The sequence below is a fragment of the Takifugu rubripes genome, chromosome 6 (genome assembly GCF_901000725.2).
Source record: "Takifugu rubripes chromosome 6, fTakRub1.2, whole genome shotgun sequence".
Classification (NCBI taxonomy): domain Eukaryota; kingdom Metazoa; phylum Chordata; class Actinopteri; order Tetraodontiformes; family Tetraodontidae; genus Takifugu; species Takifugu rubripes.
This window is the reverse complement of record NC_042290.1, coordinates 1,607,648-1,630,020: the sequence shown is the minus strand read 5'-3', so window position 1 is coordinate 1,630,020 and position 22,373 is coordinate 1,607,648. Positions and strand designations below refer to the sequence as shown.

The window sequence follows — 22,373 nt, the reverse complement described above, 5'->3', positions numbered from 1 at the left end:
CTGGTGGACATGGTACAGGTGGACATCTACTCATATAAACAGCTGATTTTGAAAGAGAAAGTACCTGAGAGATAACTGCCAATTATTAGGCTAAAATTAAGCCTGCACTCTGCTGGCCCAATAGTGGAGGTCAGGTGGGGTGGGAGGTCACATGACCAATACGTTGTGTTCAAAAAAATTCTTGAATTCTCTACGTACAATTAGAGTACCATTATCAGACACAAACAAAGCACAACTCAGGCATAGAGATGCACTGATATGTTTGGCATGTACCGATAGCTGATATTAATATAGCTGGTGTGGGCAATAACTGATATTTACCAAAAACATTTCTGACATGATAAATGTTTGTAGACTGAAAATGCCGCAAACTGAATTTTTTAATGTTTTCTTTTATTGTCGAAATGGGCTTTGTTGTCAAAATAAAAAGATTGCAGGGACCATAAAACACAAGTATAATTTCTGTTAATAAAAATGCTATTTCACCTGAAGTTAAAGGTTCTAGTTTACTACATTTGTTTACTTTTTTGACAAAGAGATTAGATCTAAGTTGTCTTTTCACCAACAATACTGCTTTTTGGAGCAGATAATTATAGGAAGGTAGACAGTCCTAAAACAGTTCTACTAACAACAGTTCTTTCATTTGCCTTTGCACTGACCAGCAGCCATAGGATCTGGTAAGGTTTTCAAATGTTTGAAATCCAGGTCCAATATTATTTGGATTTATTGAGCTTAAAATGCTAAATGATACACAGGCAAGAATGATATAAACATATAACAATTTATGAACTTTTTACTGAAAAGTCGAGTACATCAAATAAAATGAGGGCCATTAATTAACTCACGGGTTTCTAAAAAATATTGCACAATATGATTATAATTTACACCATTGAAATATGGATACAAAAAAAAATGTGAAAACAAACTGAAAGAAAATCCCTGAACATGTTTCTGAGTTACTTTTTCATCATTTCTTTCAAAAGAAGTGTGAAGCAGTCTGATTACGAGCAAACAAAAAAGGCTAGAGAGATTTTACCTTCGTTGACAAGCGAGAACAATCGGCGCCTGATAAACCTGCAGTTTGTAGAGCTCTGTTGAAGCACTGATCACCTCTTTTACGAGGAAGTTTGCCATCTTTCTCACAGTTGTTACAAGAATTTTTTTTTTAGCTGATATTAGCATTTAGCTATTATCGTCTATGTCGCTACAGTAAATAAGTGTACTTGATCAAATGGAGTGAAAAGAGCTGGCCCTACTGTCACAGGTCGGTCTTTTCTGATGTGTTTTTACCATTTCCCGTCACTCGGGCTGTTCCCAAAACATTAACGAACTGGGCAAGTTTTCTGTTCCCCCGTCGCTCCTCAAAAATTAACAATGGTCTATTTCCTACAGAAAGGATCACTTCTGTTTTTAATTTAGGCACCCTAGCCTTCACTTAAAATAAGTGATTGTTCATTGTTCAGTAATTGGTTTTTACTATAAAAATCGGAAACACTAACGGACCTCTATCGCCCCCTGTTGGGCAGCTGCCACAGCTAGAAAAGTCTGGTTATCTAATAATAATAATAAAAATAAAAATAATAAAAAAAATAATAATAAAGAAATCAGTGTAGATTTCAGTTAACTAATGTTAGCAAACGTTTAGCCAGGGGCTGGACTGACCTGCATCCTCCATCAGCCTCTGATAGTTAAACTATTTGCCGACAACCACATAGATTAGTGGCCACACTCGACAGTGGGTTCTGATCTGTAATTAAGTTCCTGGTGCGACCAGAGAGGGCAGGAGAGTTCAACTAATCTCTCCAGGCGCTCCCCGCCGCCGTGATGCGGCTCCTTCTGCAGCCCTGTGGCCCCCCAGCTCTCCGATCCGGTTCCTTCTCCGGGCTTTACCTCCAGCCTCTTTAGATCAACGACTTCACACTCATCTGTGGTCTCCAGCCCCCCTCCCTCCCTTTCCACGGCGGAGTGAGAGAGTGGATTGGACACCTTCCTTCACTCTCTCCCTTTCTCCCACTCCTCCCCGGCAGACGAAGCAGACCTCTGTGGAGGCAGCGTGGAGTGGAAGGAACTCACTGACAGCAGGAACCTGGCCAGGCGTGATGGAGACTCTGCCTTCATAGCTCCTGGAACTTCTTGGCTTTGAAGAGACGGAAACTCCCATGGATTTTTAGATTCTTTACCCCCCTCCTCCTTTTTTTTTTAACCTGGTCATTTAAATTTTGAGAAGAGGGGAGGTTTCCTGAGCCCTCGTTTCTCCTTCCTCTGCGTCCTCCTCTTCATTGGTATCATCAGCGGTGTGACTCGCCACCCTGTGTTGGGGTCTCCTCCTCGTTTCCCCTCTTATTTCAAGTGACTCCGGATTGTGTAGTTTTGTTTAAAGGCATCCGTGGTCAGCGGGGTTGTGCGCGCTCCGGCGGTTCCTCTGCCTGGTCGCAAGTGAAGCAGCGCAGCATGGAGCTGCCGTCGGCTGGGTGCTCTGCTGCTGCCGGGGAGGAGGTGGTGGTGCTCAGGATGAAGAGGAGAGGAGGACTTTACCTGCTGCTGCTCTGCTGGATCCTGTCTGCTCAGCCCGCAGCGCACGGTAAGTCCGTTTTCATCTCACGCTGGGCGCCTCTGTGCGCTTGCATGAATGCGCGTGTGTGCGGGTGGTGCAGACCGGAGTCACACGTTGTTGCGCGTCCTTGCCCTTGCTATGTAAAACCCTTACCTGTGTGCGTGTGTGCACGCGTCTTTCTGAAGAAAGGCACCGTTCAGCAGCTTCCAGCAGGTATCACTCTTTCTCTTGTTTGCATTTGGAATGTGCCTTCTTCATGTTCCTGGGTTTGACTGCTGGTGATTCTGGTCTCGAACTAATCTAGTTTCTGCTTGACTGTTTGCTCCAAACCCCTAAACCTCAGTCCATCCGCTCATAAAGACCAAACGTATCCAAACACCCCAGATGAACCATTTTTCAATACTCATTTGCTGTTTGCTGTTTTGCTTTGTGATTTTCCTCACTAAACAGTCAGCAATCTGACTGGGTGACTCCTCCGCAATCAATAAATTATGGCCAAAACGCTTTAATTAAGCTAATTGGTGGTCGGGGAGCAGAGGCACACACAGGCGGGCTGAAACACACAGAGAGCTGGAGCAGCTCATGTTGTGGGCCGCTCAGATTTCTCAACCGTTTAAATCCTCTGCTGACAGTTTTACTCACACTTTGGGAGACAGCTTGGTGGTTACACACAACAAGCAGGTTCGATTCCTCGCGTCATCATTTAGACCCTGCTGCAGATGATGAACTGAAAGACAGATGACATTACCAGGAGATGCTCCTCAAGCTCGTATGTTACGCCGGTGTTAGCCTGTGAGACTGTGAGCAGGCTAGCAGAGGCAGAAAAAGTTGGAAAATGTCTCCCGTGCAGATGTGGAGTAGTGAGGAGGTGTAGATGGATAAATGCTCGGAGGAGCGTTTCTGTGCTGATCGAGCTGGCTGAAGAGGAGACTTTTCTGGTGCTCCTTTCTTTCTGGCCGCTGCCATTTGTGCTGGACCGGTGCGACTGAGCAGCTGTTACCACGTTGTCTCGGCCGTTGGGTCCACCTTCAAGTGTTCTAAGTCAATGGAGGTGAGAGAGGTCCAACTGGACTGAGCCGTCTGGACCATCCTGGTGTGAGAACACCCAGACTGACCGCCCAGAACAGTTGGGAAAGAGGAACTCCGTCCTCAGCTGTGATTTAAATGACTGCTCATTTTGTTGTTTATGATGAGTTCAATCAGCTGCTTCCATCAGTGTAGAGCTAGATACAGTGACAGGAAGCTGTGAAGCATTCTAAATAACCTAGATTAAACAGTTCAAAGCACAGGGTTGTTGCACTAAATCCTATTTAACCCTTACGTCCATCCCAGCGACCTTCTTGACTTTGATTATGTAATTAGCATTCATAAGTTGTCAACCATGTCAACCTCAGTCAGTCTTATTTTCCTACCTTTAATGTCTCCTCAGTTCTCTTCTTTCTCCTTACATCTGTTTCATTTCTACTTTTCTTACTTCATGCCCTTTATTCAGGGTTGTTGTACTGAGCCAACCCATTATGCTAGCATAACATCTTCACATTTGTCCGGCAGGATTCTTCATGCTGATGTAATATTGATCCAGCTCAGCTTCAAATAAAATAAATGAAAGTCCCCCACTGATCTAAAGGTCCCCAACAGCACAGATGTCCTTCAATTTATGATAGGTTATTGATCCACTAATTATATGTCAAATGATCACCCTCAACTACGTGCTGCTGAAAAGCATGCTAATCTGTCTCCTGATATCAGGATATTGATTGTGAGATGGGGACGTGATTGCTTTCACCATCACCATATTAATTAATTCAAAACTAAATTCAAACATCATCTTAGATGTGTGAAATTCATGGATTGATCACCTACAGTTGCCCTTTCAACCATTTACTGATGATAGCCAGTAAAAACCAGTAGTAAAAATGAGCATCTGATCCAGGAGGAGCTACTTTTAATCACACATCACATTAAAATGGAACCTTCACAGTATTATATTGTCAGCTGAGCTGAATAATGGCGACACAATAAAGCATAATGAAGACAGTCCATCAGATAGGCTGGAGGTTTAGATGTCTTGGAGATGTTTTTCCCTCCGTCCATCCATCTGTCCCTCCGTCTGTCCGCCGGCCCTCCTCTCTACATTTACATGATGCTTAAAAAAAAATTATATCCTTAATCTGACAATAACAGGACAGCGGACGTGCATGTACAGGTGTTAGCCCCACTGATATCAGTGTCCTCTCTCTCTGAATGTAACATCCAGATGATTGATCAGAAAGTGCGATTTTGCCGGCGTGTATGGGAGTGAAACCAGGATGTTCACACAGAAGAGAGTGATCCACATGCTACATACACATGTCGGACGTTGTTTGTCGCGCTGCAGTGATGCAACGTCGACATTTGAATCAGATTTTTGGTAACAAACCACCTGTGGAGGTGGATCTTCTTTGAACAACTGGATTTGTGTTGTTCACGATTTTCACAGTCAACACGTGCTAATGCTGCACAACCTGCACAATTACAAAAACAACAAAACCAAAACTTTCAAAACGTTCAAACAACTGGTGGCGAGCACGAGGCAGAACCTGAATCTGACAATCAGTAACCTGTAGAGAATCCTCCATCCTCCTCTTGTCTGTAATGCTGCTGTGCCACCTGACTCCACATACTTATTATGTGATGATGTAGGACAAATAACAACCTGCTGAAATGATGGATATCGCCCCCTAGTGTTGAGGAGGGGGACGCTGTCAGTTATCTGATTTTCTCCGTTGCATGTAAACTGGGACGAGCAACCGACTGAATTTTGAGTATGAGGGGGAGTATTTACTCACACGGGCCCGATTAGTTTGTAGTTTTGGGAGAAATCTTCCCCGGGGTGTCTGAACCAAACTCGCAGGTTTTTGTGCGGCATCCTGTGTGATCCTGACACGTTTGCTGCGTGCAGCCGAGCCGCTGTGACCAAACGATCATTAAAGAGAAATGTTTGTCTTTGCTGGGGGAAGTTGGTCTGAGGTTGGGAGGAGAGGTCGGAAGGGGGGTTGGCACACATGTGCACAGGGTTTTGGTTCCATAACGCTGTTCTCACCCACACTGATCGAGTCGCTGAGGTCAGTGGTGTTTGGCAGGAGGCCCAAAAACATCCTGGACACAATCACTTCCTCAGCAGCACCACGGCTCCTGCCAGATGAGATGGATCACCCCGACTGCAGTAGATTCCGCTCATAAATATTCATAAAGGTGTCATGTGAGCAAGTGAAACTATTGAATCCTGAACGCTCACTGAACACCCCAGTAGCAACCCCTGCTGCCCCTCCCCCACCAGGCATCACCCCTGCACAGCTAGCTGGATTTATAGCCACTTATAAAGATTAGTGATGCATCCTCATTAGAACACACACACACACACACACACACACACACACACACACACACACACACACACACACACACGCACACATGCACACATGTGCACACACAGTAAATACAGGTTGCGAACAGGTTTCAGATGAAAACGCTTCATCTCTTAATGCAAAGTTACAGTTTTGATGGGTTATTTTCTGAAAAGATAACATTGATTTGGCAGTCATGATTTATATTTCCTGTCACGCCTTTGAACTCGCTTCTCCTCCTGCTTTACTCATCTGTCCATCAGCAGGAGCGTTTCCTGCCACTGTTGCCTGTACTAAATGGTAATAAACACACATTTTATATTGTCTACAATGTCTACTACTCCTGGGCTACCACCTTATCGTGGTGGAGGGGTTTGCGTGTCCCAATGATCCTAGGAGCTCCGTTGTCTGGGACTATATGCCCCTGGTAGGGCCACCCATGGCAAACAGGTCCTAGGTGAGGGATCAGACAAAGCGTAGCCCAGGACCCCCTCATGATGAAAAACAACATTGGTACCAAGTTTCCCTTGCCCGGATGCGGGTCACCGGGGACCCCTCCTGGAGCCAGGCCTGGTGGATACCAGCAGTGAGGGATGCCGTCAAGCTGAAGAAGGAGTCATATCGGGCCTTATCGGCCTGTGGGACTCCTGAGGCAGCAGATAGGTACCGGCAGGCCAAGTGGAGCGCAGCTACGGCTGTTGCCGAGGCAAAGACCCGGGCATGGGAAGAGTTCGGTGAGGCCATGAAAAAGCCCAACACTGAAGAAAATTACCAGATTTAGGAGAAATGTCACTAAAACTTAAGCATTCTCTCTCTCTCTCTCTCTCTCTCTCTCTCACACACACACACACACACACACACACACACCCCAGAGGAGGAAAGCTTGTGGACACGTCAGTAGGTCTCCAGTGTGTAATGCTCAGTCATCATGTGAACTCACCACCTGCAGTGTTGGTGTCAAAGCGCATCAGCGGCAAAATGTAGCCAGGGGTGTGCACACACATGCTCGTGCTCACACTCATGCTCACACTCATGTCCCAGTGTGATGTCAGCACCACTGCAGGGACACTTCAACAGATGACGCAACGACTGTCACATTGTGATCACAACTGGAGCCAAGTGTTAGTCTTAAAGTCTCAAACAACTGTTGTTGGTTTACTGCTTAGGGAATTTGTACGGTATAAAAATCTAAGACAGTCCAAATGGAACAAAGTCAGGGACCAAAATCTAATTATAGATGTGAGACAAGATCCATTTCTCATTAAATTAAAATTATATACCTCAGAAACTGAAATATTCTTGAAAATAAAGTGAATTACTGACACAAGAACAGTAATAAATGAGCCTAAAGCTAATTAAATACACCTTTAAAGACATAAAAGAATAAAACATGTTATTTGTGTGTGTGTGTGTGTGTGCGTGTATGTGTGTGTGTGTGTGTGTGCGCGTGCGAGACCCGTCCGGCCTTGTAGTTTGCTCATACTACTAAAGTGTATAGTGCAAATGAAAGCATCTTCTCTTCTCTTTGATGAGGAAACCTTTTCCATCAGAAGTGTGTAGCGTGTGTGTAGAAGTGTGTTTTAAAAGGCTAAAACCGTCCCCCACACATGCTACACGCAACACTTGTGACTCTTTAATAATGCTAGGATAAACTCAACATTAATCCTAATAGTCAGCCACCGTTCATGTAGCAAATGAGCTTACAAGTGATTACTATCATTTTTGTTAATTTGCCTTAATGAATTGGGCGCCATGACATATGACTGACATATTATTATTTAATGACTTGAACAGTAAGGAGGTGGAGGTTGGGCCATGTTTGTGGAGAAATTGATGAGATAAAAACGTAAACATCAGCATCGTTTCCATATTTCCTCTCTGGGCTCTGGTTTCTTGTCCGTGGTTGCAACATGACATAAATATGGCCTGAATAAGAAGCACCGTAAGCAGCGCTGCAGATGAACCAACCTGCAGAAATTATTCATGACATCCCATAATGATAAAAGAAGATGGCCCAATTTGTTCTTTACATACAGCTTCATATGTGTACATGAGCAGCACATTCTTGTAAGTGGAAAAGTTGGACTGTTATGAATTATTAACACACACACACACACACACACACACGCACACACACTTAACTACAGTGTAAATTGAGGCTTGAGTACGCTGAGATGTAACAGTGCATTTATGTCATAATTGGATGAATCAGTAGCTGTAAATACACCAGGATGCATCTTCTTAAATAAGGTGTGTGTGTGTGTGGGGGGAGGGGGGGGGGGGGGTTAATGGTGCTAAATATGGACCTCTGCATGGACAAACTGGTGCAAAGTCATGTGTTTTATACTTCATATGGGTTAAAGAGGTTGCATTTGCTTTGCTCCATCCGGTTTTCATCCCAAACCAGTAGCCTTAGCTTTAGACCAGTTGAACCTTTTCTTCACGGAAAATGGTGTCCGTGGTGTGCTGGGATTATTCCCAGTGACACAAGCACGGCAGCCTCTGTGGTTCACTGTCAGGAAATGGCCCCTTTAAACTTCTCTACAATCAAATACCTATTTGGTTGGACCCACACTACAGTAAGAGCCATTTCTATGGTCTCATTCCTTGTCTCATCTGAAGCATTTCTCTTGGAAAGTAATGGTTTTGTGATTCACCCGGCAGTGTCAGTAGTGAACAGAGGATGCTGAAATATTCCCACCATTCCAAGAGGCTGTTGTGTGGGCTCTGAGGTGCTGTCAATCATCTGCTTTTAAAGCCGGTGGTTCTAACAACCATATCTTCCTCAGCAGAGCTGCGCACCGGCCTTGGGGTGGTCCTCCTGAGAGACAGCTTCATCAGACTATTTAATTTCAAGGTTTTTTATTTACAGCTTTAGTTCACCTGTAAATGCCGGCAGATAGAATCTCTTTTTGCAGGGAGAGCTGGCCGAGAGAAAGGAGGGCGCAAATCACTCGAAACCTTGCAGACAATTCAAAACCTCTGGGAAGCATTGGGATTCAGCTTAACAGCAGTTCCACTCTTCTCTTAAACAAGTCAAACCTTTTGGCTTCATCCAGAGAAACGCTGAAGCTGTGCTGAGTTCTGCAGGAGGTTCCATGGTGAAGGTGCATGATGGGTAAAAGTCAGTCTCCCCTCACCCACAGAAGATGGCCTCATAAATGTTGCCTCTACTGTCTGTTTTGCTTTAATCAACACTGAGCAAGCTCCCTTTATGTGACTAATTATTTAATGGAATCAAAGAAAACACAGGGTTGCTTTCTTCACATAAACTTCCTCAACATAAACATCTTTAATTGTATTTTCCAGCTAATGAAGACGACGCTGCTCTTTGTAGCACTGGCTGGAGGCTTCCTTTGTTAGCTGGAATGACTTAAGTGTAGGCGTGATGAGTGGGGGAAACGGGGCCCAGGCGCTGAGTGAAGCAGCTGTGAGTCAGTCTGAAGTGCTCAGCCAATAATGTGTGCAAAACTAAAGAGGTCATTATTCCTCGTTTGAATAATAAGGACAAAATTCTAATACAGAGCAATACTTCAGCGTATGCATCAACCATGCTTTCTGAAATACAGCAGTTATTCCTGAAAAAACAAAGACTTTAATGATTGTGAGCCTTGTGTTTGGGACAGAACGTGGTGTTTTGCTGCAGACCACCTCCATGGAGGAACATGTTACTTGCTTTAGTTGGTGCAGTTTGACTTCTTAAAGGTTCTTGATGGTCCTGCTGACTATGTGACCCATAGTGGGTTAGGGAGTAATGGTTAAGGTTAGGGAGTAATGGTTAGGGTTAGGGAGTAATGGTTAAGGTTAGGGAGTAATGGTTAAGGTTAGGGAGTAATGGTTAGGGTTAGGGAGTAATGGTTAGGGAGTAATGGTTAAGGTTAGGGAGTAATGGTTAGGGTTAGGGAGTAATGGTTAGGGTTAGGGAGTAACCAAAGAATGACATGATGTCAGTCATTTGGGTCGCTGGAATGCCAGAGAGAATCGTGGAAGAGCTGCTGTGAACGGTCTCCATCAATATATATTTCATCACTCACCGAATATGAACATTTGCAAAGTCAAACAGCTTCTTCCTGTCGGCTCATGTTGTGTCAGGTGCTTCTAAAGTTGATGCTTATCCTCCTCTCAGTGTTGGTCAGAACCCATCAGGATGTGATATGACTGAGATAAAACAAAGAGAATTTAAAATGGAGACAAGATCAAATAATCTACATGATTACACATCTCCCCCAAAGTAAGCTGCTTCCTGATCTTGTGAACACACAGCAAAAATGGAGTCTTCATTCCTGCAAAGTGAATCACAACCGTTTAATAAGATGCTTCTCAAATGAACAAGCCGAGCTGTCACTGCTCTTCTAATGAGCTTTACTTCCTTGTTTTTATACCTGAAAGCAACAGACTCTGTTAATCAGACATTTTCCTGCACGTGTCCTCACTCATGTCTCTCTGTGGACTTTGTGGAACATACATGAAAACACACACATTGTCTGACCTCTGAGTTGGAACCAAAGCCCGTGGAACCCTTTAGGACCACAGGAAACCCGCAGATGAACAGAGCCAGAGCAGACAGACGCAGCTGGACAATCAGCATATGCTGGGTCTTTTCTAAAGGCCAGTTGCCACTCCCACCCTTAAACACCACTTCTGGCTCTCTTTCTGTGTGTGTGTGTGTGTGTGTATGTGTGTGTGTGTCTTTGTTTGGGCTGATTTGTGTGACGGATTAGCTGCTTCCTAGACGTCCATTTATATGGATGCACACGAGCTATTTTGAGGTTTAATAATGTGGGAGCAAGGGCAGCTTTCCCCAAATGTCCTTAAAACAGGTTGAACCTCCCATAAGACTTTAATCTCATGTAAATTATAATTTAATTAGGGAATTTAAATGGGTACAGTCTGAACTACTGTGTGTGCAGTCAGTGTGGCTGTAAACTGCTGACTTTACTTTGTGGAGATTAATTCTTAAACTGTGCATGAGCAGCATTATTAGGAGTCACAGAGTGTGTGCGTGTGCGTGCGTGTGTGTGCGTGTGCGTGCGTGTGTTTGAGGAGCAGCTGTGATAATAAGGGAGGGGCCGTGAATTGTGTCCGTGGATATAAAAGTGCCAGCAGGTTCCTGTTCTTACTGAAGCCCTCAGAGTCGTCTGCTGGCTTTCTCATCATCTTTATGCTGTTTATCTGTATTAAGCAAAAGCACAAACTTGTGCTCTCAGCTGCTGATGGACCTGGTCCAGCATGTTGTAGCCCAGCAGGGCAAGAGGTCTCTCAGCATAGTGGGCCAGCAGATTTCCAAATCCATGATGGTGTTCTTACATTGTCTTAGCTAAAGTTGCATAAGTGTGATTACTTGCTAGACTAAAAGCTCAGTCAGGGGTGTGTGTGTGTATGTGTGTGTGTGTGTGTGTGTGTGTGTGTGTGTGTGCGTGCGTGCGTGTGTGTGTGTGTGTGTGTGTCTCTCACATCTTCTTTCTCATCACTATAATGGAAACTGTCGCAGAGATTTGGGGACCTTGCTGAGCTCTACGAACACGTACGAAATGACGCACATTTTCCTTGTTTGAGTTTGTATCCCAACACAGGACAACTTAAACACATGACACACGTAACACACAGATCAGTGAGGAAAACAACACTTTTGCCCACAGGGGTGCAGCCAATTAATTGTGCGCCCACGGGGATAACTGAAGCCTTTTGGATTGAATAGAAGTGAACGCAGAACTCCAGCAGAACGAACCCATCTGCATTCACCTGCAGTTGTTTTTCTCAGCTAAACTGCAGCGCTTTCAAATAGTCGGCGTTTGGATTTTCAAGCGTTATTTGTTGTTCTTATTGAAAGCTTTGGTGTAATCTGCCTGTGTAGGAGGATTATTGCTGTCTACTTTGGGAAGTGGGACAATATGTAAAGCTTCAAACAATGTATCAGCCATCAGAGTCTTGGTGGATTTGTGTGATCATCCTCTTGTTGGTCTGCGCAACTCGAAGAGAGATGCTAAGAAGGTAAAGTGCACCTTGAGGGCCATGCACGTGTGTGCTTCACCTCTGCCTTCCTGCCGGTGGCAGTGTGTGTTTGCGTGTGACGGTCAGAGAACATGGCTGCTGTGCAGCAGATGGTCTCCGTGTCTCCTGATGTCTGCTTTATGGGCTGTTTTAAAGCAGCATGCAGCTGCTTTTGCTTGGAGCCAAAGTTAATGGGGTAGCGGAGCTTCTGAATGGGTATCAGGTGCATCAGACCTGATTGGTCGAGCTCAGAACTGCAGGTTCCCATTCGGACTCCTGATATCAGCTGAAGTTCTTGAATAAATGACATCAGATAATGGTCTGGGTAAAGAACAGAGCTAAAGAGCAAACGCTCACTTCACTCTTGAGGAACGCTTTATCAAATCTAATTGGTTTTGTTGAGTTTGGGAACGTCTTTCCTGTTTTACTGGTAGAACTTTAGAACTTTATTTTCAACAAGCTGACAATGATGAGCATTTTCAAACCTGTTCTACAGTATTTTATATGTGTTTTAAAGGTTTTGTCACATCTTGCTGGAGATCCTGTGGCATCAATAAGACCACAATCCAAAACTTGTTCTGGGACTGAGCAGCCATTTTAATCTATTCATAAGATATTAAGTCATCTCTGGAAGCAACCAGGAAAACTGGGATGGCCTCAGGGTTTGAGGACTATCTGGGGCTGAGAGCAGGCACTGTGAGAAGAATGAGAATAAACCTGTGTGTAACAGTCCAACATCTACTGGCTAATAATAAATTAATGACAAAGGATCCTCCCTGAGTCACAAACTGGATTAAATTGTACTAGAACATATTTGAAATAAAGCAGCTAATGCTCATTCTTAGGGTTAGAAAAGATATGTTTATGTTTTTAGGGAATATCTGGGTAAACTAGGTTGTGCCATAGTGGGTAAAATTGTAACAGCATCCTTGTTGGTCTCCATTTCCTTCAGTTTTCTCTCTTTCAGGGCAACTTTAAGTGTAACTTTAAGTGTTTCTTGTATGAACAAAATGTCTTTTAGTCCTTTTCTTATTATCAACATCTATGTATCGTCACCCTATCCTGAGGGTCAGAGGTCATCTGGGGGGAGGGGCACTTGGGACTGAGGCTGTTTAGTCATATTTACCATCACGTCTGTTTTTAATTTGTCATGTTTCTATTGGTTATAAATGACTTAATCTTCCCGTTGTCCTGATAGTCTTGCAGTAGCGGGACAGTGAGATGGTTGTTAATTACAACACTTATACAACACTTTCATTTGTTTAGTTTTCATTAGTATGACTTTTATGTTATAAATATTTTTTAAGTTATGTTTCATTATCTGGATAATTTCAATTTGATGATATATAAATTATTTGGAAGCTTGTAAATTTGTCCTAAATAAAAAGCTTAAAAAACAAATTAAATAAAGATAAAATAAATAGAATAGTTTAGTGATGACTTAAATGGCTACTAATTTTCAAATCACATTATAACATAAACTTTGTCTGTTTTTGGCAGATTGTTCTTTTAGAAGATTAAAAACAATAAATCTGGAAAAAACAAATGTAAGAAAAAAAGACATCCAAGCGTGGAAATCTTTAAGCCTCTAACAAGAGCTCTGGCGCCCCCCTTTTCCTGAGGGTGTGGTGACCTGTGGGTGGTTTTGCTGAGATCTTAAAAGATCCAGCTGGGATTTTGCGCCAAGGACACGTTCAAGGACACGTGAGAAGATAATTGAAGGCAGATTCCAAAAAAGTAAAACAATTGAACTGGAGAAGCAAAGTTCCAGTAATGAATATGAGAACCAGAACCTGCCCACTGGCTCTGGACCATAACGGGCTACAGCAAGACATAACTGGTCCAACTCAATTTAATTAAGGTTTGGGACAGTGTGACATCGGCTGTCCTGCTTGGACATTTGAGGGATTGTCCGTCTCCTCTCCAGTTCCTCCCGTCCACCGGCTGTCTCAGAGGCTGCTCTGCTTTTGTTTGAAGGTGTTTGAGGTCAGTCAATGATGGAATCTCTGTTCATGTTCATGGGTTTTGAACAGCGTCCTTCAGCACTGGGTTGTCTTTGTACACAGTTGACATCAGTCTCATCAGGGTGGATCCATCCTCAGACTGAACATTGGTAAGAACCCAGGCCTCAAGGGCCACAATCCAACTGGGGCTTCTGACCTACCAGGCAGGAAACAGGTGAACCCAGATGAAAGAGTTGTCTACCTGGTCGGGCAGGAACCCCAGCTGGATTGGGGCCCTAGAGGCCTGGGTTCCATCATCCTGCTGTACACCCTCAGCAGCATCAGTCGCTGCAGTTCTCCTTGCTGCAAGTTTAATTTTATGTCATGTTCATTTATCATTGGAAAGCACGGACGTGAGGAGCTGGTCGGACTGGACCTTGGTGTTGTGGGAGGTACTTTGTACTGTTGACACTGAAGGACAAATGGACAAGCTGTGTTGTGTCCTTCGATGCTTTTAATTCCACAAAATACCAGCAATTCACTCTGGGAGGGAAAATTCATGCTTCTTTCTTCAAAGATAATATATCTGGTGTTTCAACAGATTCACTTTCCATCCATCCATCCATCCATCCATTCATCCATCCATCCATCCATCCATCCATCCATCCATCCATCCATCCATCCATCCATCCATCCATCCATCCATCCATCCATCCATCCATCCATCCATCCATCCATCCATCCATCCATCCATTTGCACTTGGTTGGATGAACCAAACTTATACAACAGCCTTTTGATAAATGTGCTAGCCAGACGGATGGAATTGAGCTTTTTATTATTAATATACTTGTTTCTATATTTCAGCGGTGTTTTGAAGCAGCAGCTAAAGGCTGAGGTTGTTCTCAGACAGCACGGTTCACCTTCCATCCCTGTAGGAAAATGCATCCCAGTCACACAAGTGGGAGACACAAGTGTGAAAGCGGGTAAATGGAAAAGGCCAGTCAAGCAAAGGGGAGCATTGATATTCAGAACACACATACCGCAGGCACAAACACACAGACACGCAGACACACACACACACACACACACAGACTGCACACTGTCTGCTTCTCTAGCTCATTCTCTCTCTCCACACATCAGTGGCAGCCACGAATGAAGATTGAATACCTAGCAGAGAGGGGGAGGGAGAGATGGGGAAGAGAGGGAGAGATAGAGGGGGAGAGGGAGAGAGAGGGGCGAGAGAGAGAGGTGGATGGAGAGACAGAGAGAGAGGGGGGCAGAGAGACAGAGAGGGAGAGACGGGTAAAGTATTGTTGCGGTTCATCTCCTCCCACTGTGACTGAAGATATTTCTGATTGGTTGAAGCTGATAGTAAATAAATAAATAAACACTGTTGGTAATCAGAGTCTGATTATTTCTAAACAGGCATGGGGCATGACAGGGTTCCATCTATCTATCTATCTATCTATCTATCTATCTATCTATCTATCTATCTATCTATCTATCTATGTTTCTTCGTCCGTCCGTCCGTCCGTCCGTCCGTCCGTCCGTCCGTCCGTCCGTCCGTCCGTCCGTCCGTCCGTCCGTCCGCCCGCCCGCCCGCTGCCTGTCTGAGAACAATTGATGTTGGATGTTGCAACATCCTCGATTGTAATATGTTTTCTTTACATTAGTGTGTATGTGTTCGTTTACATGATGTGTATGTGTGTGTGTGTGTGTGTGTGTGTCTGTCTGTTTGTGCACTGAGTAGTTGGGCAGATTGACAGAAGAATTAGAGGCTGTCTGCACACACACACAGGACAGGCTGATTACAATCAATAATCTATCACCTACTGGCTGACAAGATGTATTGATTAGAGGTCTAAAATTTACAAAAACACACACACACACGGGCACAAACACACACACACATGCACACACACACGCACACACATACACACAGGCAGACATATGGCTGGCTCATTTGCATGTGCTATTAGTTGCTGTCTGTTCTCTCAGTCTTGTTGGCACAATTACCAGATTTATCCAAATTACCCACAACACTACATTGCTGCCAACATCCACTGTCCCGAGCGAGTGTGTTGTGTATGTGAGTGTGTGCTTGTGTCTTTGCTCACCATATGGTGTCAGTAAGGATGGACTGTAAATAAAAAAAACAATCTTGATTAAAAAACATGACATTTAAAGAGATCAAACTTAATTAAGATTGATGTCTTTGACAGTAATACTGAAAAGTGTCAAAAATGTAGCATTAGCATCAACTAACATGAGATGAGTAATAGTAGAGAGTAAAAAGGAATGGCTTTTACGAAGCAAATTGAAAATGAATTACAATGGAAAACAAAGCTGCTTTATTTTGGCGGGATAGTTTCCTTATGGAATGGGTCCAGTTCTTCCTGCGGAGCCTCAGTCCTAGTCCAGGATGTAGGGCCAGCCCCTCCATATGTTGACGGCACCCTGTGGGTGGGTCCACTCCGCTGCACTGCCAAAACCCCCAAAAGTCCAAGGTCAGGAGATGCTAGCGAAGGAGGAAAGACCTGAGATAAAGCTCTCTCAGACCTTTGCAGAATCCCAGGACCTGACCCACAACCAGCCACAGTGGCAGGAAAAACTACCCTTTAACAGGAAGAAACCTTGAGCAGAACCAGGACATAGAACACACATACTTACTCCAATTAAGGAATTTCAAATGTGTAAGCTGATATCATGCAGTTTATTCAGTGGACTGTTTGTAGGTACATTTATAATAAAGTATTAGAAGTATTTTGATTTGTGTAATTTTTTTTCAGACAACATGACTTTGGATTTGGATCTGGTGGGGGGGGGTTAGGGGTGAGGCGGAGCTTTATGCTACACTTTTGTTATCATTGTTGTTCATGTAACACATTTACTTAATAAATGAAGCTACAGGCTTCATGAGGTATTGTCACACTTCTATGGTGAAACAACAAAGCTCTGATGATGATCCACCCGGGCTTTATTCTTTTTAATAACTATGGGATTGGCTCCATCAGGCACCAGAAAAAAAGAGCAAAAAGTTACAGAGAAGGGACGAAAGTATGTCCCTCAGCTCTTTGCCAAAGATGACTCCATACATTACCGTACTAACCAAAAAGTAACTAGTGTTATTTATATTTGTGTATTTGTGGATGCTGAGACGCCAAGGCCTTTGTTAACGTTGTCCAGCCTTTCTCAAATCAAATCAAATCAAATCAAATCAAATCAAATCAAATCAAATCAAATCAAATCAAATCAAATCAAATCAAATCAAATCAATCTTTATTTATATAGCGTCTTATTCAATCAGAATTGTTTCCAGGCGCTTTCCAGAATCCCAGGGCCTAACCCCAGACAAGCAACAGTGGCAAGGAAAAACTCCCCTTTGACAGGAAGAAACCTTGAGCAGGACCAGGCTCATGTAGGTTTCTCTACCCTTTAATGGGCAGACTGGACAGCAGTCAACTGGGAGACTTGCATAAAGCCAGTGTTAGCCTCCTCCCCATGCGTTTGTCCCATCTGCCTCTGTCGCTGTCAATAATGTCCACTCAACAAGCCTGTTATGTCCCATATACATAGCATTTAAACGGAGCATCTTCGGGGTGTTTTTCCCTTCAAACGCCGACATGCTGACCCTCCCACACCCTCTGTTGTGGTTCTTCTTCTGATAGACGATATCTCATCCCACCTCTATTAGGAATTTTTTTTTTTTTTTTTTTAAAAAGAAGGACAATATTGATACAAAGCTGAGCAGGGTTATATTTTTAGGATTTGCATTGTTTGTTGTGGCCCAAAGTGATGGGTTTTTCATGGGGCCCCAAAGCCCTGGTGGCACCCCTGCTTATTCCTTCACTGCTACCTAAACAATAGCAGGTAGATGTATGGAGCCAGTTCTGGCCTGCTGTATTCACTATATACCAATACAACCAATGACGCCTAGATTCATGTCACATCATAGCCGTAAGTTTTATTTCGATTTGAATCCATTTTATCTACAACAGCAGCTTATTTGGTACCTCCTTCTCTTCCTCCGCCTCACAGTTGGGTTGTTTCTCCTCCTGCTCCTCCTAACCCTGACACAGGGAAACACAGCATCTTCCCCTCCTTCCCCTCTTTCCTCTCAATTTCACACACATTTTTCTGGTTTCCTCTTCCTCCTCACTTTTTATCCTCTGCCTTGTAGTGAAATAATAGATTGTGTGCAGGTAAGTCATTATTTCCAGTGATAGTGGTCATACATCACTGAGGCTGGAACGGCAGAGAGAAATGAGGACGGTGAAGAGGGGGATTAGCCACAGTCTCTCTTTCTTCCTCCTTCAGCCCTTCACTCTGTTGCGCCTGAATTGGTCTGTATAAAATTAATAGATGCTAAATTGTTCATGGAGATTTTAGAGGTCTTTGTTCTGAAAATGAAAGAGCAGAGCTGAAAACTGTAAAGATACAATTATGTGTTGACAGTGTGGGAGGTGACGTTTGTGTCTAGGAGGCAGCGTTTGGTGGGTTGACATCAGAAACAAATACAGACGGCACACGTGTTAATTACAGCTCCTTATGTGGATCATATAGCTGTTGTGGTTCTGTGTGTATCATGTACACACACAAACTGTAGCAACATTTGTTGTTTTACCCACACAGAGGCTAAATGGACTGGTTAGAGTGGCTCCCAATGGCACAAATATAGAGGAAAAATCAAGAATAGTCATCATTACAAATGCTTTGAGGCCAGTGGTGCAACAGTCCACATGCCTCTGAGGTTGCACCACCCTCCTGTTGCCATAGTGAACCATTCCTCTGGTTGTGGCTGTGAGGGTCTCGGGGTGTTCCAGAGGGATCTGTGGTTAAGATGAGGGTGCTGGGTTGGTTTGGGCCAAGGCAGGACTCTTTGAGAGTATTGATAGTTCCTCGGGATTGTCACAATCCTCTTTGTAGACCAGTCAGCCACTGGAGTCTTGACTGCATCTACAGGGGGGAAGTAGCATTACCTGACTGAGGACACGTCCAAACGACCAATGTCTCTGATGTGCTCTACAACATGGACATGACATGGACGTGACATGGAAACGACATGGTCACGACGTGGAGACTCTGCATTGTGTTGAGTCTGTTATACTAATTAGCTGAACTGAGTGGGATTGTAAATAGGGATTTAGTGTTTGTGCCTGTGTGTCTCTGTGTGTGTTTGAACACCCAAATTTTGTTGTACCATTTGGCACAGTGACAATAAAGCTTTATGTTTCTGATGCTGCCTGTAAAGAGGAATGAACAATATTTGTGTTGGGCTCTCGTGATCCACAGGCGCTGCTGTGACGTTTCAGCTCAGTTCTTCTTTATTTATACAGCGTCTGTTACAATCCCAATAGTCTGTAGGTGCTTTACAGAACGCAGGGCTTTGAGCGTGACCTCTAATATTTGAATGCTCTACAGGCTTGGCTAGGCTGCAGCTGGCTCTCACAGGGACATCTAGTGGATATTTTAGGAGAGCACAACTAAACTGAGGGGTGGAGCTTCCTCAGTCAGGGTTCGTTAAGCTCAACCCATTTTAAAATCTGATATAATGATTCAAATGTGTGCTCTCAAACAGCTGCCCAACATTGAAGAGGAAAGCAGAAAAAAGTGATGTCAAGTGGCCAGAGTATTTGTCTGAAGGCCGACTGCATCTCAGTAGATATTAGTGCTGACTCTGGTCAACGATCCTCATCTGTCAGCAAGACTGAGCACATTCATTTAGTCCTGAAGAGCCTGTCAGAGATGATTGCATGAGGGGAGATGTGAAGGCTGCTGGAGGCTTTCTACATTTGTTCAGTCAAAAAAATAATGATATTAAAAAGAATAAGTACAAATTAAAACATTGACCGCAAAGAAAAGCGGTGGTGTTTGTCATGAAAAGGCCTCCGGAGAGAGCGAAGAGCAGACTCAAAACTAAACTGAAATGTTTGCATGAATGAGATCAGAGCTGTGTGATCACTGATGAGATGCTGAGTTCTGTTGGCACTGTTATTTTGCAACAAGAAAGGCTCCTAGACAGAAGAGGAAGATCTCTGAGGGACCACTTCAAAGCTTGGTTTAATATTTTACTGCATGGAGGTCGTATTAGACACCAAACACAAACTTTCTAGAAAAAGAGGATAAAGGAAATCATCCAGTAAAGGTATTCAAAGGTTATCGCTGGTCTTTAACATTCTCTTACATGTTTTCCCTAAAGTTTTTCTTCTCTCTTTAAAAATAAAATGACTTACTATGAAGGAATGGAGACAGAAGTCACCACACAGTGGGGAAGGGGGGATGTGACACTGACAGAGGACAAGGCCATCAGGGGATCTTCTCCACGACTGGCTGGTCATGGTCTACAACAAAGCCTACGCAGGTGGGGGTGTCAAACATCTACATGGAGACAGCATCAGGGGCCTCACACTGGCCCCTGGCCAACGTGCTAGGGGCCAGTGTGACAGCCCTGCTCACACACAGGTGATGTAAATGAAACGGTGGTTCCTCACAACAGGCCAACTCTCTGCTGAGGTTCAGTTCTGAGGCTCAGACGCTCAGTGTTGGGGCTTCCACAGGTGGACGGGGTCAGTCAGGGTCCATCCTGACTGATCTGACTGGCCTGTGGTGATGCAGCACCCACACAAGAGGCGGGGGGGGGGGCACTTTATATTCTGAGACTCTTATGGTGAAACCATCTGAGCTCATCTGTGAGATGAGATCAGCCTTCACTCCACTATCCATCACCCAGTTCACCTGCTCACCACCGTTCTCTCCTTAATAAATATGAATGATAATTCCCATTTTTAGTGCTTCAACGGATCGAGTTTGAGGACAAACTCACCATTTGTTGCCCAATACATCCCAGTTGCAACTAAAAAGAGAAAAGCAGCGTCAGTCACATGACTGCTTGATGAATGTTCTCAAGGAGGACGAGTTGTGTCTTATTACAGCTGCTGATGATGAACATCAGAGCAAACCCATTAGCCAATGTCAGACACTCATTACGGTGGCCTCTGGGATGATCCTTTATGCCACCTTCAGCTTTTTTAGATTCCTCACAACCACAGTCAAATAAGAATGGACATTCTTCAGCGTCTCAGGGGAGAAAAATCCCTTCTAATGTTTTAGTGACTCGCTCTCATTAAAATGCAAACATTTATACAAAATAAATGTATAAATACATGAAAACAAGCAGTCTGTCCTGCACTCACTTTGTTCTTGCTGAGCTCGGCATGAGCTTAAATACAAACACAAGCTCCTTTTTCCAAAGTGCACGGAGAGAAATACACAAACAGGCTCATGCTGCACCCACAATTTGCATTTCAAATAGGTGCGGTGTTACGACCCAAATGTTACAGTATGCTCTCTACTATAATTTATACAAACGGGTAAATATCCTGTGGGAAGGACCATAAAAGCACTGCCTGCCATGTCTGTGACCTACGGACGCAACAAGCTTAAAAAAACAAAATGATAATTAAACAAGCAAAAAGGAAGGTGGGGGGGGAGTGGGAGAGGAGTGGGAAGGGGTGGGTGAGGAGTAGGGGGAGGAGTGGGGCATAAACCCAGTATAGAGAGAGCATTTAGTGGATGAGGGTTAGACAGGTGTCCCAGCTGTCTGGCCCAAGGCTCCGTCTCTCTTCAGGTCACTGCTGCTTTAATCAGACTAATTAGCCTAATGAACCTAGTTCCTGGTGGGTTAATAAACAAGTGTGACCTGAACGGGCAGGGATCAGACACAGTCCAGGAGCACAATCCCAGATTCCTGGTCGTGCCAGAACCAGCAGGAACAAATGTGAGAAGACTAAATCCAAGTCATTCCTCTTCAGCTCAAATTAAAGCTGAATAATCCAGGTGGAAACACTGAAATCAATGTTCAATTACCCTGGAAACCAGTGGTGATGGGACCTGGTGGTACAGTGGACGTGACCTGGGCGGTGTGTGGCTCCTGGGTCACATCTGGACTGAGCTTGTTTTCAGATTCTGGGACATTTCTGAGATTTTATCAAGTGTGTTTGTTTGTGCTGCTGAACAGACGATGGAGACGTGAAGGGAAAGCTTGAGTGTGTGTGAGTGGACCGTGTGTGGTCTGTGATGGACGGGTAAGCTGTGGGGGGTCTGTGCCATCCAGCCAACCCTGATGAGACTGAGCATATTAGTTGATCTAATTGTTAAATTGTTGTTAAATTAATAAACACTGGCACAAGCTGCACCTGCTCAGGTGGGTTTTTCCATTGACTTGGTGTCGTTTCAGGTTTTTCCAGCCTTATCTTGACCTGCAGCATTGCATCATTTCTTAGTCAGACCTGCTCAAGTCACACTGTAGTCTTGGTTACTGTCCTCTTACCTTCACCTTTAAATATGACATGAATCCATTAATAATGTCATGGCCCCCACCAACACCAAAAAATGATGGGAAAATGTCATCATAAGGGAACCTTTCCCAACAGGCTTCAGCGTCTGTCTGCAGAGGTTTCCCCAGAGAACCGTCACTGTAGAAAACTCAGACGCTGGAA

The 22,373-nt window shown here is 44.1% G+C and overlaps 1 protein-coding gene across 4 annotated transcripts in view; it reads left to right on the top strand.

Moving 5' to 3' along the window:
* The first annotated feature begins 574 nt into the window (after positions 1 to 574).
* The window catches only part of dcc (DCC netrin 1 receptor), a 109,904-nt gene continuing 88,105 nt past the window's right edge, over positions 575 to 22,373 (top strand). For 2 of the 4 annotated variants that reach the window (XM_029837888.1, XM_029837887.1), the window contains exon 1: positions 575 to 2,581. In XM_029837888.1, the coding sequence (XP_029693748.1) occupies positions 2,452 to 2,581 (130 nt within the window). In that variant the 5' untranslated portion in view covers positions 575 to 2,451. The remainder of the gene's footprint in view (positions 2,582 to 22,373) is intronic. The other 2 variants (XM_029837890.1, XM_029837889.1) reach the window with 2 other exon arrangements.